This window comes from Ceratotherium simum, chromosome 9 (genome assembly GCF_057802395.1).
Source record: "Ceratotherium simum simum isolate JZ-2026a chromosome 9, ASM5780239v1, whole genome shotgun sequence".
NCBI lineage: Eukaryota > Metazoa > Chordata > Mammalia > Perissodactyla > Rhinocerotidae > Ceratotherium > Ceratotherium simum.
The window spans coordinates 45482222-45509580 of record NC_141908.1 but is presented as its reverse complement, the minus strand read 5'-3'; the positions used below and the strand labels follow the sequence as shown (position 1 = coordinate 45509580).

The 27359-nt window shown below is 35.9% G+C and overlaps 1 protein-coding gene across 7 annotated transcripts in view; it reads left to right on the top strand.

Annotated features, from left to right (window-relative positions):
• LOC101388071 (sodium channel protein type 3 subunit alpha) overlaps positions 1–26734 on the top strand; it is an 80777-nt gene extending 54043 nt beyond the window's left edge. For all 7 annotated transcript variants that reach the window (XM_087435313.1, XM_087435312.1, XM_087435310.1 and 4 more), the window contains exons 17-26: positions 3495–3615; positions 4722–4876; positions 5608–5781; positions 17766–17888; positions 19924–20196; positions 21093–21146; positions 21998–22135; positions 23166–23270; positions 24624–24894; positions 25417–26734. In XM_087435313.1, coding sequence (XP_087291439.1) covers positions 3495–3615; positions 4722–4876; positions 5608–5781; positions 17766–17888; positions 19924–20196; positions 21093–21146; positions 21998–22135; positions 23166–23270; positions 24624–24894; positions 25417–26612 — 2610 coding nt within the window. In that variant the 3' untranslated portion in view covers positions 26613–26734. The remainder of the gene's footprint in view (positions 1–3494; positions 3616–4721; positions 4877–5607; positions 5782–17765; positions 17889–19923; positions 20197–21092; positions 21147–21997; positions 22136–23165; positions 23271–24623; positions 24895–25416) is intronic.
• The last annotated feature ends 625 nt before the right edge of the window (positions 26735–27359 follow it).

Below are 27359 nucleotides of genomic sequence, written 5' to 3'. Positions count from 1 at the left end.
GCCATGCTGTGGCGGCGCCCCATATAACGTGGAGGAAGATGGGCACGGATGTTAGCCCAGGGACAGTCTTCCTCAGCAAAAAAAGAAGGGGATTGGCAAATGTTAGCACAGGGCTGATCTCCTCACAAAAAAAAAAAAAAAAAATGTGGCCAATGAAGATTACAATATGAATAAACCTGATTCTCCAACTTAGGAAGAATTAACTTTATGTCAACCTCCATAGGGAAAGGAGCCTCCCACAAAACATTTTTTAGTGAAATGAACACTAGTCTACCAACTACTTTTTAAGCTTTGGTGCATGAGGGTCTGTAAGTCTCTGTCTGAACATTCCGTAAGGAGCTTTCCAGAGTGTAAGTTTAAAGAGTTTATCCTTATAATCAGAAAAACTCCTGGATAATGGTGAAGCAATTCTCCATGTGAAATAGGTTCTGCTTGTTTGAGAAGAGCAGAATACATGCAGAGTTTTTCCCTTGTCTGTTTTCAAAAGACATGTTATACCTTATAATGCCAGGCAGATAAAGCCAAACTAACTCACTACTGACCCTCTCTATTTTATGATGTATGAATGCATAACCTCCATAGCCATTTAGAAAACTGAAATTATTTGTATCCAAACATGTTAACCACATTCACAAATGTTTATAATCTAAAGACAGTACCAATAACAAAAATATATCCAGAGGTCAATACTTGGTAAACAGTAGATTCAATTATCATTCAGATTAGCAGCTGTTACTTGTGCTGTGAAGGGTTTGCTTTAAATAAGTATTTGTATTTAAATATAAGATACTTGTAGGATATATGGCAGACAATTATAATGTGCAAAACTGAACATCTTACAATTATATTAACAGTGGTAAATGAGAAGTAAAGGATGAGTATATTTTCTCAAGTTTCAAATGGAAAAGTATACAGTCATGTGTTGCTTAACGACGGGGATAAGTTCTGAGAAATGCATCATTAGGTGATTTTGTCACTATGCAAACATCATCAAGTGTACTTACACAAACCTAGATGGAATAGCCTACTACACACACAGGCTATATGGTACTAATCTTAAGGGACCGCTGTCGTATATGTGGTCCATCCTTTACTGAAATGTTGTTGTGCAGTGCATGACTGTACCTATATTGATGTGTATATACATATATACTTTTTACTTTCTTCCCTCAGATTTCTTTATTGAATGTCTGCCAATATTTTAGAGAAACACTTTGGAAATGTCATATGTTTTTATCACTAAAATATTATTAATTAAATAATTCCTACTCATTAAGAAAATACATTTTCTTATACAATTAAATAGACTTCTGTCAAGGCCATGACTGAGTTATATATCAAAATGGAGAGACGAAATTATTTAAATACTACAATTCTTTCTATAAGAGTAATACAAAAATGCATTTAATCATTCATTTATTCACTCTTCATAAACTCATTGTAATTATACAGCATCTATTCTATACTTGGACCTTTTGGTGTATATATATAATATATCTGTGTGTATGTACATTTTTGGTATATATGTATATGTACATAAATATATAATTTGTACATATATAATTTTATGTACATATATAGTTTGTATATATATTTATGAAAATATTTGATCAAAGCAAACAAGTATAATGCCCTAAACCTTCTATAAAATTTAGTGTGGAGAAATCATGCAAGAGAAAAAGGCCTCTTGGAGGAGGTGGACCAGGACCAGGCTCAGAAGAAATTATTGAGCTTGAATTGGTCAAGAGGAAGAAGAAGAAGAAACATGAAACTTTTTATAAATAACTTCAAAATAATTTGGTTTCTCATTGGTTTTATTTATGCAGTGGATATTATTGCTGCCACTCATTAAATATCATAGTGCTCAACCCATAAACCACCAATGAAATGGGAAAAGAAGAGTTAGTTTCTGAGTTCAAACAATTATCCAGTATTTTCTTCATTATACCAGAACCTGCTGCAGTTCAATCCACCAATAGCTTTCCTGAGATTTTCTTAAAAGAATAAAGAAATCCTGGCTGTAAGAAGCAGAAAACTCCTGGGAGAAAAAAATGTGTCTTAGCCTTCCACCTCTCCAAAAAGTAGAGGAATTTAATGGTAAAAATTCTTGTACTAAAATGATCATAAGAACCATCAAAATGATGGCCTAGTTTCTCTCTTTCGCATACTCCCGACTAGGAGGTATTTTATTATAGAATTATGTTTTGACTTAAAGTAATTTTCATAATATATTTATTTGGACCTGGTTAGTCTCACCTTCAAAGTAACACTGCAGAAAGTATCATCTGGATACTACTCTTTAATTAGTTCACATAATAAAATATTAAACTACATTTGCATTATGATTTCAATAAATCAAGAATTTTGAGCCAATTTCCTCCAGTATGACCTATGTTCAGGGAGTCATTTAGGCATTTTTCAACAACGTATTAACTCTTTCAGAAGGCTAGAGCAGAGTGACCCTACCACTTAGCTACTAAAGTTAATGGGGGCTTTGAAATCATTACCATGTCCATGTGCTGTTTTTTCATTCTAAAAGCTTTACATCGCCTAGGTTGTGCTGTAGGTCATGTCTTTGCATCAGTTTTCATAAAACATTGCACATCCATAATATCTTCCCAAGTGATTTCAGAGTACTTATTAGATATTTATTCTTGTAACGATAAAGTGGCTCTTCCTAGCCATGTGGCATGTCACAGTAATTTACTATTTAAAGGAAAAATTCACGGTCTGATCACATGTTGAATTCAGAATGTGCTCCTAATGAAAGTCTATAAAGATTCTGGACAATGCTATTTATGAAGAAATTTCTATTTCATTTAGAATTTTTTGGCAAGTGTTGAATTCATTTGAACAGTTCAAAAAAGGGAGAGAGAGAGAGATCCATCATTTTTCTGCTAGTAAAGTAAGAAGACAATTATGTAAGCCAGAGAAAAATATAGCTCAAAGTTGAAATATAATGACTGTGACTAATGTTAATGTGCCGCTCTTCCTTTCTAAAATTACAGAAACATGGACAGTAGTTAGAGACAACTGGTAATGTTCTTTGCCCTCTGAAAATTTCCATCGAAGAGGTGGAAATTACCATTTGATTTGATGCATTTTATTAATACAATCAGTAGTGGATGTCAGCATACCCAACTTTTATCAGACTATTCTTGATTTGGGCTGAGTATTACTGTATTAAATTATTTTCATATGGCATCCATATACAAATGGAGATCATAAAACAAGTTAATCAGTATAATCCATCCTTTCCAAATCACCCACGTTTAAATCTGTCTAACCTTTTTTTGTCTGAATCAGGTCAGTAGTTACATTGTTTTGAATTGTAGGACTTTAATTATGTTAAATTATTAGTAAATAATTATCAGTAATGTTAATGGAGTCAAATGCTATCACTGCCGTTTTTTCACACTATGATAAAGCGTTTTCAAATTAGCTGAATAAAAGGAGAGAAAAATCACATCTTTGCAATGGGGTTTTGTTTCCAGAAATTAAATGCAACCAGCTCATCTGAAGGAAGCACAGTTGATGTTGCTCCACCCCGGGAAGGTGAACAAGCCGAAATTGAACCCGAGGAAGACCTTAAACCAGAAGCTTGTTTCACTGAAGGTAAATAAGCTCTAATACGATTAAATGCAACCTCCCCTCTTTCCTTACAGAGACTGAACATACCTCACTTGAAGGAAATATTTCAAAGAAATGGTGAAGGCATATTTATCTTTGTTTTCCTTTTTCTTCCAAAAAGTTAATTTATCTGTATTTCTGAATTATTCTATAGCAGTGTCTGTGCCTGGACAATTAAGATGATTTGACGTGTCTTTTTTATTTTCATCATCTAGAATGTGGAGATAAATGGCACGCTGGAATGTCACCTCACTGATGTAGCAATCTCTTTAGACCTCATTGGCAATGTTGTGATTTGATTTATAGATGCTGCAATAATTACACCCCATCCCTAACAGTTTCAAATGTGGTTAATTTGTGCTGTGGCCAGAGCTGTTTGGGGATGAAGATGTTCTGTAGAGCCTTGGCAGGGAGAACAGGAGTTGTTCTCGGTGACCAGTACAGTGTCTTTCATATAAATCAATAAAGATTTGCTGATTCATGGTGATTGGATTTAATCCGATGAGTAGCAGCTCAGAGAGTTAGAACAGGAGAGTAGATGGAAGTTAGAAATAACATGAAAGCTAAGAGGGGGAGAACAAGATGAGTCATAGGTGTGACTAAGAAAAGCACTGAGGCTGAAAATAAATGAGCTTGGGAAAACTGACAGTGGCTGATACCTAGGAAGACAGGGGGATTTTCTGTGCATGAAAAGAAGGGAGTAAAAATCCAAGATCACATCACAAAATGAATAAACAATTTGAACATGTAGTTTTTCCACAAACCTGAGAGGTGTTCTTGGACCCTATTTCCATCAATGGCCTTGAGGCAAAGAGAGATCCTAACTAGTGTTAAAGAATGAAACCATTTATACTCAAGCAACTCTTGGTAAAGTAATTCCTTGAATTCTAGGCAGCTGGCTGAATATATAAGTCTGAGAATGATTCATTATACAGGAGGGATGCTGAAAATAACTAGGGAATGAAGTAGTCAGTTACCCTGTAAAATGATGATCTGGGACTGGGATGGGGAGGGAGCAAAAAAGTTTATTTTTTCCTATTTAGGACTTAAATATATTTTTCTGATTTATTATATTTTATGTTATCTTTCAGGATGTATTAAAAAGTTTCCCTTCTGTCAAGTAAGTATAGAAGAAGGCAAAGGAAAGATCTGGTGGAATCTTCGGAAAACCTGCTACAGCATTGTTGAACACAACTGGTTTGAGACTTTCATTGTGTTCATGATTCTTCTCAGTAGTGGTGCTTTGGTAAGTGAAATGCATACTGGCAAGAATCAGGTTCTAGTGAAATAGCTTATTCTCCTAAAGAAGCATTAACTGAGTTTAAGAAGCAAAGGAGGAGGTATATCTGTGCCTTGCAGAGCTTGGCACCCAGGGCTGAACTATGCAAAATTCAGTACAGAGTAAATCAGAACCATGAACAGCCAGATGGCATTTCTCATCTGGTGTTTATCTAACAGATGTTTTCCTCACTGAGACAGCCATTTACAGACATTCTGTAACTATGTCAAATACCATCCAGTTCTCCCTAATAATCATATTAACATTTATGGACTAAAAGTATATTTCGTTTTCTTTATGTCTAATCAATTTATTCTTCCAAAATAAGCCAGATCATTCAGGGAAGTAATGCTGGAATAGGCCAAGCCTATCCGTCATTAACAGAACTTTTAGTTATTTTCTGAGTTCCTATTACTTCTCTAAAAGCATGTCTTTGTAGCAGTAACTGAGATAGAGACTTTGAGGTGAGAGGGCAGAGAAGAAAGCATATACCAAGTCAGTAAAGATATTGACATTTCCTTGCCAACATTTTCTGTTAGTTTTAGTCTTTAGATTTTGTCTGATGTTCGATGTTTGTCTGATATTAGCCTATATTTATCAAATTATTGCTTTGTGCCTAGTATTATACTAAGCAATTTAATCAAGTATTTGGTGGAGGCAAGCCATTCAAGTAAAATAAATGTATTCTTGATTCACAGGCTTTTGAAGATATATACATTGAACAGCGAAAGACTATCAAAACCATGCTAGAATATGCTGACAAGGTCTTCACTTATATATTCATTCTGGAAATGCTTCTCAAATGGGTAGCTTATGGATTTCAAACATATTTCACTAATGCCTGGTGCTGGCTAGACTTCTTGATTGTTGATGTAAGTATTCTGAGTGACTTTTATGAAACTATTTTTAAAGAGGCAAGTTTGACATTTCAGGTATTTGTATGATTAAAACCTTGACTTTTGAGAACTTAGTTTTACTAAGCTGACATACTTATGAAATTATCTTTTTAAAAATTACAATAAATGCAAAAAATGAGGAAAGTCTCATGGAAAACATGAGGTCCTAAAAATGTGGACAGTGGTAAGAGAAAACACAGACAGAGTTGTTCTATGCCACAAGCAGACAGCTCTTCTTTTTCTGAAAGTTAAGGAATTCAAGGTAAGGAATAGCTAAAAATACGTTAATTGACAGATCTAAGCACTCAGCTTATTAACAGTTCAATTAAAAAAACATCTCCAGGAGATAAAATCAAGACAAATTTGGGGCCAGGAATTGTGAGAATTGCACTTTAATCCCTTACTAGAGTACATGTTACTAAATAATGTTAAAATAACCTTTACTGTATTCATTCAGCCACATACCCACAGAGACAATAAAATGCATTTCCATTCTTAAATCAGTGGTTAGAGATCTCAGTAGCTAATCAGATATTTATCAGGCGAAGAGTTAGGTGTAGGAAGCCTGCTCTGAATCTGATTACCCTGGGGTGAGTAGTCATAGGAACGTTGCCAATAATGAGGTCTGTCTCACTGGCAGCCTACTTTTTTATTCCAAGCCATGGAGAGGCACTAGGGCAAAATGACAGTCATCTGGTTCTTTGTAGTCTGTGATATTCCCTTGCACAAGGCTTCACAGCCTCCCAGCAAAACCAGGTACTTTAAGCACTATCTCTACTGTTTCCTAGCAATCATAAAGCACTTTATTTTTAGCTCTAACACTTGCCACTAGGAATCAATGATTGCCCTATGTGTGCATTCATTCTTTTTATCATTTTTCACAAGTGTGGGCCTAAATTCTACTCCCCTTTCTCCCACACATACATTCTCATAATTCTATAACCAAAGCGCGTTTAACCCTTTGAGTTGAGAAGAAATCGGCTGCCAGGTGGCTTTTAATAGACAAGAAATGACTTCCAATTTCCATGGCTGGTCTTGAATGAATAATAGAGATGAATGTCAATATTGTCCTAAAAAGCTATCCATAAAGGGAAATTTAATATTCCCATGTTCTGCAACTGGAATGGATCTTGAAGAATATCTAGCCTTTATTCTAGACAGTTTTCTGAACAGTTTATTCTAAACTGAAGCCTCAGTTTACAGAATTGTCATAAGATAGCACAACTACTTAGTACCAAAGCTGAGATTAGTGTCCAAATTCCCCAATTCTAAATTCAGTGCTCTTTTACCCCAAAGATTTCCTGTCTAACTGGTACCAATGTAATATTGTATTTTCAGACTTGCTTTGGGATTTAGCATTTATAATCTCCAGCTCCTCCTTGAAATGATGGAACACTAAATACAGTTAAGAATCTTCTCTGGTTCAAAAAGATTTTTGTCATGTATGAAGATCATTTACAAATGTGATAGAACTTCTCCAGAAAATTCTGAAATTCACTGAAATATTTACGTTTACTGAAGAATTGACATTCACTGAAATACTTACTACATTGTACTTTAAGTATTTCCATTTATTACCCCCATATAGAAGATATGAATATGATGCAAAAATCTCTCAAGAGCTGGGGTTTTGTATCATGTCTGTGTCCTAAGATACCTAACATAGACACTTAGGTAACTACTGGATAAATGAATGAATTAATGAATAACAAAATGAATAAATTAATGACAAAGAATGGTGCCCAAAAAATTACTTCCCTTTTACTGAGTCTATATTAGTAGATTAGAACTGGGTACTTAAAGCCTTCTACCTTTGGGCAAGTTATGTTATTTTAAATGGGTCTGTTTTCTTCTTTTTCAAAGCAGGGACTGAAATATGTAAATTAATGTAACCTCAGAAAACAACTTGTTCTCAGACCCCTGGGTCCCATAAGCTAAAGTAAACATAGAGTTAAAACAGTTTTTGAAAGTACAAGTAAAACATACTTAAAAGGGCTTCACATTCCATAAGGTATATTGCTGTAACAAAACTAAACAGCCACAGAAAGCTTAAAAAAAAAACAATTGAGATATAAATGAAGTACTTCAAACTAGAAGAAGTATGCTTTCAAACCCTGAGAAATTTATCTATATAAAAAATTTAATCTTTTCAATTCCCTACCTAAAAGTAAAAGTAGATTGTAGTGGGCTATCTGTCCAACCTCCTAAAATTCATTCATTTATTCAATAAATATTTTGAGCACCTAATAAGGGCCACATGCTATTTTAGCCAAAGGAGATATGAACAAGACAGATCAAGCCCTGTTATTAGAGTTTATACTCTATGGAAGATTGGAAGAGACAGTAAAGATGTAAACAATTAAATCTGAAAGTAAAATAAAGGCAGTTGGTGATTACCGCTATGAAATAAAACAGCATGATGGGATAGAGAATGACTGCAGGGTGGGGAACAGGAAGAGAGTACTAACTAGAGGGTAGGGAAGGTGTCTTTGGGGAGGTAAATGATGAGAAAGGGTGTCTTAGTCCATTTGGGCTGCTGTAACAGAATACCATAGACTAAGTGACTTATAAACAACAGAAATTTATTTCCCACAGTTCTGGAAGCTGGGAAGTTCCAGACCAAGATGCCGGCAGATTCGGTGTCTGGTGAGAGCCACCTTCCTGGCTCGTAGATGGCCTTCTCACTGTGTCCTCACGTGGAGGAAGGAACCAGTGAGTTCTTGTTATAAAGGCACTAATCACATTCATGAGGGCAGAGCCCTCATGACCTAATCACCTCCCACAGGCCCCACCTCCAAATACTATCACATTGGGGATTAGGTTTCAACATATGAATTATAGGGGGACATAAACATTCAATCTATAACAATGGGCCAGTCATTCAAAGACCTGAGGGAATAGACAAGAATAATCTGAAGGCCTTGAAGTGAGCATGAGCTGAGGACACTCAAGAGGCAGAAAGAAAACTGTTGTGCATGTGTGTGATAAAACATGGGTGAGAGTGATAGAAACTGAATTCAGACAGGTGCCTAGTGGCCTGGTAAGAAGTTCATGTTTTATCGTAATGTATTATATATCGTATATATCATGTAATTTATTGCATACTGGTTATAGATACAATTAGAAGCTTGAGGCAGGTGGTGAACAGGGATCTGATCTACTGTTTTAAAATGATCACATCTGGCTTGGAGAAAGAACGGCAAAGAGTGGAAGCAGGAAGATCAATTAGCGAGCTGTGTTAATAACCTAGGAAAGAGAAGACTGTGTCTTAGACTAACGTGATGAGACTTACTGATGGACTGGATGTGTGGTGTGAAGAAAAGGGGGGATTCGACAAATAGATTTTCTTTCACCATGAACAAATGGATAGAGGATGAAGCCGTTAACTGGAATGGGGAAAATAAGAAGAAAAGGTTTGACAGGGCAAGCAGATGGTAGGTGGGAGAGGGATGTACTAAGTTTGAGATGCCTATTGGACATTCAAGAGTAGTTGTTGAATTTTATCTAAGTCTTGAGCTCTGGGGAGAAGCCAGGACCTGATTATGAATTTAGGAGTCATCAGGATATAGATGGCATTTGAAGCCATGAACCTCATGGCTCATGAGTGGATTAGCTCACCTAGGCAGAGAATGCAAGCTGACAAAGGAGCCCAGACCAAACTCTGGGGACATGGTTAGAAGTTGGGCAGAAGAGAAGGAGCCAGTAAATTAGATTGAGAAGTAGCAGTTAGAAGAAAAAGGAAAACAGAATATGCATGGTGTCACAGAAGCCCAGAGACGATAGTTGGGTTTTTCCAAAGGAGAGGTAATCAATTTTGTGAAAGGCTGCAAGGAGGTCAAGTGACATGATTACTTGGAAAAGACACATATTTTTTAAAAATGAGGTCATTTGTATCATGAATAAGAGATGTCTCATAAAAGTGATGGGGATAAAGTACTGGAAATATTGGAAAGTTTGAGGAAAGAATGAAGATGAAGAGAGAGACAACTAATGATAATTCAGGTTGGAATCAAGTAGGACAACTTAATCCATGCCTTTGTCTGCCAGAATACTACACTAAATGGACCACTTTTTCTGATTCTGTATGGTAATTATTTTTTCCTATCCAAAGGTCAAAAAGATACTATCTTCATATAAAAACCAAACTATCCTACACTATAACTATACGAGCTACATTATAGATGCCGTTATTGGCCACGCAATGAACTAAATACATAAACATATTTATTAAAAATAATTCAAATTTCTTGTCCTTATTAATTTTTGCATATATGTCATCCCCAAGAAAATTAACCTGAGAATCTATCATGACAACTTCAAATTTGGTTCTAAATTATCCTAAGGTGCTGATGTGTTCAAAACACACTCTGAGTAAAAGATTCAACCATTGTGAAATATTTATTGCCCACAAGGGATTCCCATTTCACAGATGGCACAAGTTGCTGATGCGGTTGAAGTGAGATGCTTGATGTTTGCTGATCAGAAACGTTTCCTGTTTGTTCAAGGGCCCCTTAGAATCCTCATCAGCTGTTCTGTTGAAGTGAACAAATGCAGAATAGGGAAACTTTCTGATTCTTATATGTATTTCCAATTGCCAGCAGCCTCTAGAATCTAGTGGTTCCCGCCTTAGTTCTTGACGTTTATTCTTGACATATTGGCGTCCTCAGTAATGAAGCTAGAATTGTTATTAGTATTAGTAATAGCACAATAAGATGCCTAGCACTTCCTAAGCACTTACTGTGGGAATGGCACTAATTAAAAGCCTTAATAATAATAATGAAAATTGATAACCCTGATTTAATGCTTACTCTGTACAGTTGCTACTAAAAGCACTTTATATATGTTAACTCATTTAATCTTCAAAACTCTATGAGTTAGAAGCCATAATTATTCTCATTTTGCAGATGGGGAAACTAAGGCAAAGAAAGGTTAAGTTACTTGTCCAAGTTAACATTGCTAAGTGGCTGTAAGTTGGATTTTGTACCCAAGTAGTCTGGCTCTAATAACTATGCTCTTAACCCCTGCTTTACAAACCTCATTATCAATATCTCTTTTTAATTATAAATTATTTATTAATCCTCTTAAGCCTCCTGTGATGTCTTATTATCTCTATTTTGCTACTGACAAAATGAGGTTTAGAGATGTCATACAGCTAGAAGGTAGCAGAGCTACCTCTGTCTAACACTCTGTTCTTTGTCCCATATTTTGCAACAGTGCACAGACCTATTTGAAATATTGTGCTGATCACACACAAAGAGTCAAAGAGTTCCCACATTACAGTCCAAAGGTGGTCACCTTCAGTGGTGGTGAATGAATACAGTGAGATGCCTCGCTAATATGTACACCCCTGCTTGAATTTCACTTGGAGCTCTTGTGGAGAGAATCAGATTAAATTAAAAGAACTTTGGGACAAAGGAACTGAATAACTATAAACTATTTGTCATTTCATATCAATTTCTGATCTCTTTCCAGACATACTTCCGTGTAAACAGTGTAGTATGTGCTTTGGCTTTTCCTGTAAATGTCTCCTAATAGGAATGATTCACTTTGTTCCTTTTTTCAAAAAAAAATGATTTAATTCTCTTCTAGCATTATCAATTTATTAATAAGAAAAATTTCTCACTGGCCAGATTTAAAAAGATAATCCTAATAATTTAACAGCATAAAATCCTATTTTCCGTTCTTTCAAAGATTATGGCTTTTAGCACAAAGACACTTTTAGTTTTTAATTCTGATCTTTCCTTACCCCTCAACCCACATTTCTAATTGCTTCCTAGATAATACCTACTGAAACTCCTCTGACTACATTCATTATCTTTCCCCTCCAGTCCTGCATTTCTTCCTGAATTCCCTATTTAGTCTGGTGGTGCTATATCTATGAAGCTAAGCCAGATGTCACCTTCAGCCTTTCCTTCTCTTTCACCCCTCACAACCAATCAATCGCGGATTCTCCTCCATGTTATCAACTAATAAATGAATTGGGGGTCTGGACCCTCCTCTTCAACACCACACCAACAGCACTATGACTAACTGGACCAAGCAATGGCTTAAGAAATGTTCTCCTTGCCTCCAGGGAGATCTCATCAAATACCTTCCTTAGGAAGATCCACATGGCTCTTTCTCTTCTTAAATGCCTTCCCATGGGATACCATACCAACTCAACAGCCAGAATTCCAAAGAGTGACTATGAAGGCAGATAAGGGTTCTCATGTGTGATATTAATAGAAACTAACTTGTGTCTTAATACATTTAATCTTCACAACAACCCCTGAGGCACCTATCGTTATGATCCCAATTTTGTAGATGAGGAAATAGAGGCACAGAATAGTTACTTAGCTGTTAAGTGACTGTATAACACACGTTCATTACGTAAAATGTCAAAAATAATTCCTACCTTTCCAGAAAAAAATAATTAAACCTGAGGATAGATTCATAATTATGTACCCCATAAGCAGAAGTAATCATGCTCACTATCAATCAGCCCAGCATTTCAAGTATTTTTCCAGTAGTGTGCTTGATTAAAGATGATGCATCCGTTAAGAAAAATACTGTGATTTGTCTTTTCAGCATGAATAACATATAGTGTTATTTTGCTTTAATCATCTTGAAATTACTGAATTATAGAATTCCAGACAAGGAAACAAACTTGGAAATCACCTGATTCAAAGTCCTCATTTTTTAAAAACACTGATGTTTGGAATATTTACATGAAATTCCTGTGGAACCCATTGCCTCTATGTGCCACATAGCAGTCCACAGAGATGCACCACCAGAATTTACTCATCTGTTCCCCAGGGATAAACGCTTAGATTATCTCCAGCTTCCCACTGCCATGAACATTACCATAATGACCAAGATGTTTGCTTTTATACAACTTGTGAGCATGGTGAATTTTCTAATCTCGTACAAAGTTAAAGACAAATAAATAAGCTGTAAATGCCTAAGATAGAAGTAGAAGGAATGTCAAAGGCCAAGAGGCAGCCTTGAGTTACAAATTCCCCTTACATAAAAAATGGATTCTTTTTTTGTTTGTTTGTTTTGTTTTTGTTTTTTGTGTTTTTTTGTGTGTGAGGAAGATCAGCCCTGAGCTAACATTCATGCCAATCCTCCTCTTTTTGCTGAGGAAGACTGGCCCTGGGCTAACATCTGTGCTCATCCTCCTCCACTTTATATGGGACGCCGCCAAAGCATGGCCTGACAAGCGGTGCATCGGTGCGTGGCCAGGATCTGAACCCGGGCCGCCAACGGGGGAGCGCACACACACAACCGCTAAGCCACGGGGCCGGCCCCTAAAAAATGGATTCTCATTCCTGACTGGCATTGCATAGGAACTGCTCTTTACTTCTCACAGACACTGGATATCCTCCACTCCTTTCCTGCCGTAAACCTTACCCATCCCAGCTGACCAAATCCCGCCATCTCCAGTATCCCCAACCTTCCATCTTCACCAAGAGCCCTTTGCCACCACTTCCATGGCAGCTCTGTACCTGGCCCTCACCACTACTTGAGCCCCTTTTTAGATGCTGCCTAACAGATAGGAAATAGGACTGTCCGGGGGTAGAAGCGAGGAGGTGTGCATCTAGCAATCTGAAGTTCCAGGTGCTGATGCTCCAAGAAATACTGAATTAGTCCACATACTTTTTAAACCCTATGGTACTATTATTGGAAAACCCTCAATTGCATGATGCATTGTATAGGCTTCTGTGGTCTCACAAGGAAACCCAACCATAATATGATTATTATTTCTATGTTCTGACCTCTATAGCAGATATAGATTTTACTCTATAAGCTGTGAAAGTGTATTACTCCATTCTGCTCTCCTGCAAGGCTGCAGAGGGGTGGATGAAGAGACTCCAGCTTTCCTGTATAGAGACTTTCAATCAATTCTGTTTTCAGTGCTATCTGTTACCACCCCTGTTTTAGAGGAACCTGGTGATTCCAGGTCCAGTGCCTTTTGAGAGGTCATTGGAACAATTTACTTGCTTCTGCAGACACTTGGATTTCTGCTGCTTCTGCTCTGCTGAGAAAGTAATCTTTCCTGTGCTCTCCATAGTCCAGGATTCTTTTTAACTCTCCTCCTGTTGTCTCTTCTTGTATCCTCTTTGTTTGTGTTCCTTTCCTTTCCTTCTATTTTCAATAGGGAGAGTATATGAATCTTATGTTCAAACAGATAGATTAAATGAAAGTTTAGAGAGAATCCGTATGATGTTTATTTGATTAATGACCTTTTTGTTACTGATTTGTAGCAGCTCTTTTTATATTAAGGCAATTAACTATTTTGTCACATGTGGTATGACTATTTTTCCTATTTGGGCTTGAGTCTCTTGAATTTGTTTTTTTGTCATGTAGCAATTTTTCATATTGATTTAGTCAAATTTATCAGTCTTTTTTTTTTTTCCTTCCTGGTTTTTCTCATGCTTCTGAAGACCATTTCACTTCAAGATTATTAAAACATTTTCTCATGTTCTTTTCCAATTTTATGGTTTGTTTTGTTTCTTCATTTTTATTTTATGTTTTAATTTTTGATCAATCTGGAACTTATTTTGGTGTAAGTTGTGAGGTGAGGCTCCAATGTTATTTTCCTTAAAATGGTTTCTCATTTAGGTTGGTTTCTTCATCTCTCATTTAAAATGCTATGCTTGTCTACATGCTAAATCTCACTATGTCTTGGGTCTAATTTGGACTTTATTTTGTTTCATTCGTTTCTTTCTCTACTAATATGCCAGCTTTAATTATTGCAGATTTATAAATGGTTTTAATATCAAGTGGGATTTGTCCTCTGTGATTGTTCTTCTTCTTAAAATGATAATATTTTAGATTATTCTCATACTTTTATTTTTTCCATGTTAATATTTTAAAGTTTGTGTAGTTCCAAAAGACTCTTACACAAACTTTTAAAAAATTTAATATGAAAAAATATATTAGCAACTAAAATAATTATGCTATTATTTATAATAGTTTTTCACTTTATTCCCTTTTTTTTTTTTGAGGTCAACAATAGCAAATAATGACTTCTTCCACTTTTCTAATTCTTATAGCTTTTGTTTCTTTTTCCAGAAAGTGTTAAATAATAATTTTGGTAGTGGGCATATTCTTTTATTTCTGGTTATAATAGGAATGCCTCTAGATTTCGCCATCAAAAGTTATGCAAGCTTTTGAGTTGAAATGTATCATCTGAATGTATGGAGGTGACTGTACGGTTTTTATCTTTTAAACTATTTATATTAAACTCAAAAAATTATCTTTAGCCATTTTAAGGGACATGAACTCATATCACTTGGTTCATTAACCAGTCACAGGACTTCCAGGGTCTTCTTCAGAATCATCAATTTCCTCCTGCATTATTCCTTTCCTTCTTGGTCTTAGCTGCAATAGGAATGTGGAAAGGTGTGGGTGGCAACCGAACCATCTAAACCTCTAGCACAGACGGTTCCTATATTTGCTGTGTAGTCAGGTACCTAGAGTCACGTAAATTTGTACTAAAAATTCAGTTTTTGGCAAAGTGTGTCTGTTAAACTTTGCACATATTAGCAAGAGTGCCTTTTGTGTTTAGCACAAAAGAGATGAAGATTAAAACACTGTGTACTAAAAGGCTGGGTACAAATTTGCTGAAGCAGAATATACTGGACTAGAAAAAAGAAGACCTAAATTCCAGTTATGTGCTTGCCCCTTGCTACCTTTTCTTGGATTAGTCATTTGACCACTCTGGGACAGAGACAATGAGTGAAAAATATCATTATGAATTGTACAGCACCCTACCAATGTAGAACATTATCTTCAAACTTTAAGTATATTGCATAATCTTTAAAATTATTTATTTCAAAGTCATCTTTAAAGCACATTAAGTTTTTCATATTAGTTAACTCAATAAAATGGGTTTTGCCCTACACAAAATGACACGAGGTCCATTAAAAGAAGGGCAGTTCACTAATAATGCCCAGCTTCCTTAGCAACACACAGAGCCACCCAAGCGTGGGGTGGTTATATGCAAGGGGTGCCTCCCTCCCTTAAACCCACAACTTCCTATCCTTCCAGTACCCCCTGGCTGTGGCCATTACCTTTCTTTTACTTTCAAAGCATTAGCTTCCTTACTTCAGGGTCTTGAGAAATTTGCATCCACTTCCCTTTAAATGCCCATATCTCAAGTAAAGGACTGGTTGGGAGGATGAAGGAAATCTTTCTTCAGAAAGCAGCTCCAGAAACATAAAGAAGCTGTTAATGCCTCCTGAGGCAAAGGAGCCCAGAACACAGAAGCTTGCACATTCTCTAATAACCTTTCCCATCTCTCCAGCCTTCTGTCGCAGCGAACACTAGACAGAAATGAATAGCTCAATAAATTAACCTTGACAAGAGTCAAGTTTCAATTTAAGTCATTTATTTTTCTGTCCAATTCTGTGAGATGTATGCTAAATTAAACAATGAGGGGACAGTGGCTCCATTTGCCTTTAAAGCCTAGGCTCTGGTTTTCGTGTCACCCTTTATACCATGTGTTCTTGGGCAGATCATTGTTTTCATCCCACCTCACATGACTGTTGGGAGGATTCATTTTGATCCATTTTCAATAGCCCTTTTCACAAGAAATTAAGCCCTAAAGCCCTTAAGCCACCCAGTGGATGTAATGAACAAACTCTCCTATGCATCAAGGAAAGCACTGTAGGCTTGCCAGAACTGAGAAGATAGTCACTCAAATCATTTTCTGCGTTTTGTGGTTCAGATGGGGAATGAATTTTTGATAATGAATGCAAAATATTAGGATATGATTTTGAAGTCAGATCACTCGGGTTCAAGCTCCAACTCCACCTGTTATGAACTGTGCATCTTTTTTTTTTTGGAAGTGGGGGAGTGGACTCAACTTCCTCACCAGAGAAAAGGCAATAGTAATAGTACCTACTTTTTAAGATTTATACATGTAAGTCACTTAGAACAGAACTAACATATAGTAGAGTTTCAATAAATATTATTATATTAAAAGAAAATCAAAGCAAATAAAGTGTCTTTCTCCCTAAAAAGGACGTCGTCTGTAATCTTTCATATGTTTACGTAAAATTTAGCATATGTGTAAATATCAGAAAGATGTATTATCACTCTAAATGAGAGGTACTGTATTATAAATCATAAGTCCGATAGTTTGGATAAAAATTTCTTTATTACTATGAAATCACAACATGGTCTGATAAAATATTTTTCCAGGTAAAATTTTCCCCTTATTTATTTATCCAAAACATATTGACTAAAGCATACTCAACCAGACAGTATTAGGCACAGTAAGAGAAGAATGTTTTGGGCCGGCCCGGTGGCGTAGTGGTTAAGTTCACGTGCTCTGCTTCGTCCAGGGTTTGCAGGTTCGGATCTCATGCACGGACCCATGCACCGTTCATCAAGCCACGCTGTGGTGGCATCCCACATAAAAAATAGAGGAAGATGGGCACAGATGTTAGCTGAGGGACGATCTTCCTCACAAAAAAAGAAAAAAGAGAGAGAGAAGAATGTTTCATCCCAATCCATAAAAAGCTTATGTGACCCAGAAAGGGACAGAAGATATTTAGCCAATTGACTCTATTACATGGTAAATGTCTCCAGTACACATAACCAAGATACTACATAAATTCAAGAGAGAAACATGATTTCTAATGAAATGAAAGATGGCTTTTGAACCAAATCCTGAACCATCAGTGGCATATGCACAGGTTGAAAAGCGCTTCATGGGGTGAAAGATCTACCTGGAGGCGCTTACAAATGTTCATTAAAAATTGGCAAGGACTCCAGCTTCACTGGGAGGAAAAACAACAGTATGAGATGAGGCTGGCAATGTGAGATGATCCCACTATGTGGAAGATGGAAGCTGCCAAGCTATGTCCAAAGTTTTATTTGGTTGGCACTAAAGAACAGACACCATATCCTATGCCTTTAGTCAACAGTTTATTTCTTGGTGGATTGATTAATATTTTTTCCTTTTGCAGGTTTCTTTGGTTAGCTTGGTAGCCAATGCTCTTGGTTACTCAGAACTTGGTGCCATCAAATCCCTACGGACACTAAGAGCTTTAAGACCTCTAAGAGCTTTATCCCGGTTTGAAGGCATGAGGGTAAGAAGAATAAAAGTTCTCTGATGATTTATGTCAAAATTAAACGTAGGTGATGATTTAGATACAGACGAGTGCCATACTCTTCTGATATTTATTTCATAGAATTATAGAATTACAGAGCAGGAATCTTAGAGATCACTAAGTCTAGTATCTTGAAACTGAGGTTTATTTAAACAGGCCCTCAGAAATTGTGGCAGAACTAGGATTAGAATCCAGATCGTCTGATGATAGTTCAAGGATGTTTCCACAACATCCAAAAACCATGTGCTGCCATTTATTTCTTTTCATTGCTTATACACTTTAAAGTGACTATCTACTACTAACATTTATCCTAGGAGGGGTTTTTCTTCCTCTCTACAGGTAGTTTGATTCCTCAGAAAATACTGACAATGAATGAAAGTTGAAATAGTTTTTGTGTGCTTTACTTTTTCAATTAATATCAGTAATAAAAACAGTTGTACAAGAAAACAGCACTAAATTGTAGCCTCTGACAAAATCTATATTTGGTAAGCAACCAAAGTAGGAGGTGAGGATAATTAACTAAGCATTGCAGGCAACCTCTGGGTTTGTTTTATAGACTCCCTTTTAAGTGAGCATTCTGAATAAGGTTCACTTTTTCCATAGCCCTTATATTTTCCTCTCCAGCTCTCTTCCTAAGTGTGTATTTTATGCGTCTAAACATAAAGTACACACTTATATGGATACACACCCCCTTGCCACACCCCTCAAAATACTATTTAGCACAAAGGCCAGCTTTGTTTAATCCAGCTTGCAAATGCACATGGATATTGAATTTCTTCTAGGCTATAAGGCTTTTACGTCAGGAGGTGGTTTGTTTGGGCAATAAAAACACTTCAGCCTTGACTTCGAGATTCACTCAACAGGAAGAATGAAACCACCCTCCAGACTTTTCAGAAGCATCATAAGCAAAGAAATACTTGGTTTTACATTGTAATTTTATTTCATTGCTACTTGATAAAGAAAGTCACAAGATAAGGTAAAATTCATAAAAATTATTATACAATTTCAAGTTCTTTTCACACCAATCTTTTACTATTACTGACATTACTGACCATTTCTAAAAGAAAATTCAAGTAGCATACGAAATTTTTACTATTTTGGATTTCAGGTTTGATATCAATTTAAAATTCTTTGCTATTGATTTCTAAAATAATGTTTACAATATTTTTAAATAAAACAATAGTTTCATTTAATATAAATGCTTAACAAAATAGTCCAATATGAACCAGATTAAATTAGGTTAAAAAAGATACTGTTGGTCTCTCTAGAGATTTCAAAATACATCTTAATCTCTTCTGCATTTAATTAGAGGAAAGGTGACTGAATTTCTCCTTCATGAAAAAGGTCAGCCTGGGTTGGTGAAGTAACATGTGCCCCAAAGTGAACATTTAAGAGATCTGGAATAAAATAATGGGGACATATTCAGTATTTCCACGTCCAGAGATAAATTCCATCTCATTTCCTAATTTAACATACTTTTTTTTTATTGAGTTTTACCAATAGGGAATAAAAGGACCTTGTAAATTTGTAATCCTGTTCTTTGCAGTCATAAAAAGTTAACTTCATCTGAGGATACAGGTTTAAGGCATTATTAATACTTTATTTGTAAAGGGTTTGTTTAACCATGTTTTCAAATGATCAATCATTCATTAATACTCTTGAAAATTAAAATGTATTGCTAAATCATGAATTTGTTCAGTTGGTATTTAATGCATCTTTTTTTTTCTTTTTTCCCTAGCTTACATTTTCTGACTCCATCTTACTATATCAGGTTTTTGTTTATTTCTTTTCATGCTTTGGCACATTTTGCTTTCCTTAAATCCTTTAGCTCTTCAGTTGTGTCACTCTTTGTTTTCCCTTATCAAATATGTCCTAGAAAATATGAGAAGAAACAACCAGTCCACCTAGATTTTTATTTATCTCTTTTCACACCCATTTTAGAATTGAATAAATGAAAAGAATGGTATCCAGTTTAACGATTTGTAAGCTACCTTATCCTTATTTCCTCTTCTAGGTGGTTGTGAACGCTCTTGTTGGAGCAATTCCCTCTATCATGAACGTGTTGTTGGTTTGTCTCATCTTCTGGCTGATCTTTAGCATAATGGGTGTGAATTTGTTTGCTGGCAAGTTCTACCACTGTGTTAACACAACAACAGGTAACATGTTTGAAGCTAAAGAAGTCAACAATTTTAGCGATTGTCAGGCTCTTGGCAAGCAAGCTCGGTGGAAAAATGTGAAAGTAAACTTTGATAATGTTGGCGCTGGCTATCTCGCATTGCTTCAAGTGGTAAGTGGCTACTGTATGAGTTTTGAATACGTTTTCAAAATGTTTCAAGTAAGATCATTTCTCTGATGTTCTTTGAATGATTAGTATCTGACAGTATAAAAGTAGTTGATGATAACACCTATACTATTATCTTGACTTGACTGTTAAGATGTTTTGCAGTTATTTTATAATGTATTTTCCGCAGTGTTCAGTTTTTAGTATATTTTAAGTGATTTTATATTTCTGCTTCCTGTTTTTTCTTGATATATCATTGAGTGCTATTGCACTGTTTTACCATTTTCAGTTTTTTGTAGCAATCGTTGCCAAGGGAGCAATTTTATGTATTAAAATAACAATGTATATATTGTAGTGATGAATTAAATGTATGATTATTAGCCAGATAAGTAATGGTACCAACATCTAAGGAGTACAGTTCTACTATGTGTGGAAACACAAATTTTATGGAGTGGATTTCAAAATGGGTGATGTTTAATAATTTTGACTTAATTGACAGTATATTAACTAATCAATAATTAGTTAATGAAAATGATGGAGTTGTGTTTAAACACACCATGGGTTTGAATCATAGAGCTCACCTTTTGGTATGAAAGGGATTTGAGACTGAGATGAGTTTCATGAATCAAGAATCTAGTTAAATCTTACTATAGAAAAAAATAGAATACCTTCCAAGAGAAACAAAGAAAACAAGTCCCAGACTCTAAATAAAATTTAGCTCTATTTCAGTTTCATTTCTTCTTTCAATTCATTTCAGTCTCTTTATGAAATTTTGAAATTTTCTAATTTCATAATAGGGTACAAAAAGTTATTTGTAAATAACACTATCAGATTTTCATGTGGTAAAATGCGTATTCTCGGATTAGGCTTTTATGCAGAATTCAAATATATGTTGTTTACAGGCCACATTTAAAGGCTGGATGGATATTATGTATGCAGCTGTTGATTCACGAGATGTAAGTATCATTCAACTACTATTTATAGCTACTAGATTTTCCACATTGAACATTTGTGATAATTTAACTGAAAGGCTCAGAATTTTATATTAGATGCAATCAGAACATTTATTATAATTGCACATAGAAATGATCTTTTTAAGCCAATACACTTTGATATAAATGATACTTTGGTTAATATATGCCTATTATAAAATATGTATCTAATATGAAAGGATATTCAACTGCATGGATCAGAAGACATCAGATTGGTCCAGTAAATGAGACTCTTAAGACTGGGAAAATTGCTCAGTGGGCAAGTGACTTGTCTCTCCCGATCCCTGGAGAGTATGATAAACCAGAGTCTGTGAAGCAGCTTCCAAAAATACCACGATAAAAGCAAGCAAGTTTTAGAGAAACTCAATTTTGAAAATAGAAATAAAAATCATTCCTCAGAACATATCTGTTCATGCTGAATTTTCCTCTTAGAAGTTGATGTTCTGTTATTAAAGCCATATCTCCAAGAGCCAGCATTTCCAAACCCAAATTGAAAATATTGCAAAAAAATTTATAATAAGACTAATAATAAGTTCAAAATGTTTTTCTTGTTTATACCGCTGTTATTTACTCTAAAGAATATGTACAGGAAAACCACAATTGGAAAACAGATTCAAGAATGATCATAAAAATGGCAAACTTTCATTATACTAGATGATAGTAATTTGAAAAAAAGAATTGTTTTTGCAGAACAATATCTCAGGGCAAGGCAGAAATAGCTCTATATTAACTAATAACACTCACAAAATTGTTCATTTATTTTTAAGTATTTATTCTGTTTTTAAATATTATTTAATATTTTCAATATTATTTAGGTTAAACTTCAGCCTGTATATGAAGAAAATCTGTATATGTATTTATACTTTGTCATCTTTATCATCTTTGGGTCATTCTTCACTCTGAATCTATTCATTGGTGTCATCATAGATAACTTCAACCAACAGAAAAAGAAGATAAGTATTCCTCACCTCTCACCTTTCTCCATTCTGAGGTTCTGTCTGTTATACATCCAAATAACCAGGAAACTCATAGTCGTGACACACTTAGATCATTTTTATATTTTCCATTCGCTGTGGTCAATTCAGCTCAGAGGATTCCAGCCTCTAGTCGGTGGCTCCTCTCCAGGTTCATCCTCTGCAGATCTGCTCTAGTGTCCTTCTGACCCCAAAATGTGACCATTGCTTCAAAACATCCAGTGGGCCTCCAATGTTTCATCCTTGTTTACAGAGCCGTTCAGGAATTATCTCCACTCGGTTTTCCAGCTTCATCTTCTCTCACACCACATTTTCTATATCTACTTCCCTACTCCTCAGTCACCACCCACCCACCATCAACACCATCACTTGCCACACACACAGCTACATGGATCTTCTGCTCTTTTCTGAAAAAACCATGCTCTCATACCTCTATGACTTTACATAGGATATTTTCTCTTCCTGGAATGCTTTACCTAGAAAACCGTTAATCATCCTTTAAGGTCTAGTTTAAGGGTACTCTTCTATACAAAGGCCATTGCTGAGACTTGGAGTCTATTGTTATCTCTGCAGTGCATTTCTGTATGTGTGTGCCTATAGACACTGTCTTATATATCTATGTAATTCTGATACCAGGTACATTGTCTAGCACACAGGAGGTGCTCAAAAATTGTTGAATAAGGAAGTAAAACTGTCAACAATGAAATGGATTAAGAAAACATCTTTTCTTTCACGAAAATATATTTGAGACCCCTGAGCCTCCTTCTAAACATAATATAATCAAATTAGGATCCTGCGCTAAGCAGAGTTTTATGTGATTATGGGTTTTACATGATATTAAAGTACTCAGAGTTTCACATAAATGGGAAAAGCAGAATAAATCTATATGAAGCAGGATAATATCCATTTAAAAATTAAGAAAGGATTAAAGGAAAGCCTCAAATATTTTTGTACAAGTGCTGTCGTAACATATGTTGGGATTGTAACCAGTTTTATCCTATGTCTTTACTTTGGAGGTCAAGACATCTTTATGACAGAGGAACAGAAAAAATATTACAACGCAATGAAGAAACTTGGGTCCAAGAAACCTCAGAAACCCATACCTCGACCAGCAGTAAGAATTCCTTATCTTCTTTAACATTCCAAAGTCCTATTTCCATATAATGAAATTGGGCAGTGCTCTGGATCAGAACATATTGGGTGATATCACCAAGATATAATACGCCCTAATTGTAAGGTTCGTATTGTGTAACACAATTCACCACTGCTACGCTCAATGAGAATTACTAAATTCTTAAAAAAGAGACAATGTTCTTTACGGTTTGTCAGTTGAAAACCTCCAACTCAGGATTCCCAATAACTGCCTCCAAAGCAACATCGTGCTCCTGCTGCCACCTGCTGCTGCCAACAATGCATCTGGTGCCTGCTCCTCTGATCTTGCTAAATGGTACCCTCTTGTCCTTTTAAAGAGATGGAGTTTTCCAGACTTCCCATCCCACCCCCACGGCCTCCCTCTATGCTGTTTGTTCTCGCCATTCTTATGACTAGAAAATATTCCTAACCTTTTTAGAAAGGAAAAAGGTGTCATCAAAATAGTTTGTTTCACCAAATACACAAAAAAGAAAAAGGCTTATTCAAAATGCATACTCTGTAGAGCATCATTATAATGGAAAGACATAATAATGGTAGATTATGTTCACCGAGCTGTACTCCAAATCATCAATCCTCTTACATGGGTAAGGCATATGGAAACTGAGGCCAAAAGAAGGTAAATAATCATACCCAAAGTTACAAAGCCTGTAATTCCCAGAACTGGGACTTGACAAGGTCTCATGAATCCTATAAATGACTTCACTTTACCACATTTTTAAGAGTAGCTGAAGTTGGGTAGCGGGTGGGAGGGAGGAGGTAAAGCAGGATATGCAAAAGGGCATAAACTTGTTTTACTGAAGGTCTTTTAAATAGTGTAGTTAGAAGAGGTAGAATTAAATAGAAAACGACTCACATATTTTGAGGGAGGGAGAGATGGAAATAAGATATAAATCAAAATTCCTAAAGTGTTGGTAAATGAATTGGGGAATTCATCCATCTAAAAGTCTGTCTGTATTAACCTACTTTGTACATCTTCATTATTAGTTGCCATTATTTTTTGTAAAAATTATCATAGTTATTAAAATCAAGCAAAGTCCATGCATATTATCAGCCAGTTGCCACCAATTTATGTCTTCTTCAGTTTTATCTTCCCATGGGACCTAAATAAACCAATTAGGTTTCGTTCTTGTCATATGACATTTTTCATTTCTTTCTCTTTAACATGAAGAGAAATGGAGCACACAGAATTGGTTGGGATAATGTGAGAAGAGTGCAAATCTCATGGCCATATGTAGAAGGACTTCATCTGTAATTTTACTAGATATTATTTATGAAATACGCATATTAATGTCCTTTCTCCTCTCTGTCTTTCTAGAACAAATTCCAAGGAATGGTCTTTGATTTTGTAACCAGACAAGTCTTTGATATCAGCATCATGATCCTCATCTGCCTTAACATGGTCACCATGATGGTGGAAACTGATGACCAGAGCAAATATATGACTCTAGTTTTGTCCCGGATCAACCTTGTGTTCATTATCCTGTTCACTGGAGAATTTGTACTGAAGCTTATCTCCCTCAGATACTACTACTTCACCATAGGCTGGAACATCTTTGATTTTGTGGTGGTGATTCTCTCCATAGTAGGTAAGAATGGTTTAATCACAGAAAAGTGCAGTTGTAGGAAAAGTTCCCTAAGGTCTGACAGCTGTGTAACATGAAAATTAGATCTGAGAATCATAATGTGTGTATATCTAAAGTTTAACATTCTTATTCATTTTCCTCTAACTGAAGAATGTCGGTATTCGAACACAGAAAGCAATGTATTTGGAGATTTCAGAAATAATCTTTGTTTGTAATTGGCACATTTCATATGTGATGATAACTATTCATAATAATTGGGTATATATAATCTTAAATTGTCATACCGCTATGTGAGATTATTTAGTTTGTTGGATTTTGCAAAAATCCATATTGGTTTATGACATTACAGAATCATTAAATAAAACTCTGTAATCTTTAATTGCTAATATCAGGGAGTAGATCCAAATATTTAGTAAAGGTTTATACTCATAACAAATTTGTTGTTTTCATAGACCTTGCAAAGATAAAGTATTCATATAAGCAAAAAATATTCACTGTTTAGCTGTTTTCTGTATTTTTCCATAGGTATGTTTCTGGCTGAGCTGATAGAGAAATATTTTGTGTCCCCTACCCTGTTCCGAGTGATCCGTCTTGCCAGGATTGGCCGAATCCTACGTCTGATCAAAGGGGCTAAGGGGATCCGCACGCTGCTCTTTGCTCTGATGATGTCCCTTCCTGCGTTGTTTAACATCGGCCTCCTGCTCTTCCTGGTCATGTTCATCTACGCCATCTTTGGAATGTCCAACTTTGCCTATGTTAAAAAGGAAGCTGGAATTGATGACATGTTCAATTTTGAAACCTTTGGCAACAGCATGATCTGCCTGTTCCAAATTACCACCTCTGCTGGCTGGGACGGATTGCTAGCACCTATTCTCAACAGTGCACCACCTGATTGTGACCCTGACACAATTCACCCTGGAAGCTCAGTTAAGGGAGACTGTGGGAACCCATCTGTTGGGATTTTCTTTTTTGTCAGTTACATCATCATATCATTTCTAGTTGTGGTGAACATGTACATCGCTGTCATCCTGGAGAACTTCAGTGTTGCTACTGAAGAAAGTGCAGAGCCCCTAAGTGAGGATGACTTTGAGATGTTCTACGAGGTTTGGGAGAAGTTTGATCCTGATGCCACCCAGTTTATAGAGTTCTCCAAACTCTCTGATTTTGCAGCTGCCCTGGATCCTCCTCTTCTCATAGCAAAACCAAACAAAGTCCAGCTCATTGCCATGGATCTGCCCATGGTCAGTGGGGACCGGATCCACTGCCTTGACATCTTATTTGCCTTTACAAAGCGTGTTTTGGGTGAAAGTGGAGAGATGGATGCCCTTCGAATACAGATGGAAGATCGGTTCATGGCATCGAACCCCTCCAAAGTCTCCTATGAGCCCATTACAACCACTTTGAAACGCAAACAAGAGGAGGTGTCTGCTGCTATCATTCAGCGTAATTTCAGATGTTATCTTTTAAGGCAAAGGTTAAAAAAAGTATTAAATAAATATCAGAAAGAGGAAATCAAAGGGAGGATTGACTTACCTATAAAAGAAGACATGATTATTGACAAATTAAACGGGAACTCCACCCCAGAAAAAACAGACGGAAGTTCCTCTACCACCTCTCCTCCTTCCTATGATAGTGTAACAAAACCAGACAAAGAAAAGTTTGAGAAAGACAAACCAGAAAAAGAAAGCAAAGGGAAAGAGGTCAGGGAAAATCAAAAGTAAAAAGAAACAAAGAATTATCTTTGTGATCAATTGTTTACAGCCTACGAAGGTAAAGTCTGTGTGTCAACTGGACTCCCAGAGGAGTCCAAACTGACTGTTTTAACAAATACTCATGGTCAGTGCCTATAACAAGACAGTGACCTCTCCGTCACTACAACTCTGTGAGTCAGGGTATCAACACTGACAAGAGGTTGCTGTTTTCATTACCAGCTGACACTGCTGAGGAGAAACTCAATGGTTACCTAAACAGTAGGGATAGTTGTGCAAAGTGATCGTTGTAACTACACCAAACACCTTTAGTACAGTACTTGCATCCACTCTATTTTTAACTTCCATATCTGCCATATTTTTACAAAATTTGTTCTAGTGGATTTCCCTGGTCTCTAATTCATAATTTATTCATAATACTATGTCACTATTTTTGTAAATGAGGCTTAAGTTGAGAAAAAAGTATATAAGAGCCCTGTGTTCCTACTCTACAAGTCTCTCAAATAATCAGACAAATGTGTTTTGCCCAAGACATGAAATTCTTGCTCAAAACCAGAAAAAAAATTCTAATGTCAACAATTTCAGGTACTTCCATTTTCTAGACTGCTTTAATTTTCAAAGTGTTTTAGTCTGTTATGTTTGTTTATATCTGAACAGTTATGTGCCTGTAAAGTCTCCTCTAATTTTTAAAGGATTATTTTTATGCAAAGTATTCTGTTTCAGCAAGTGCAAATTTTATTCTAAGTTCCAGAGGACTAT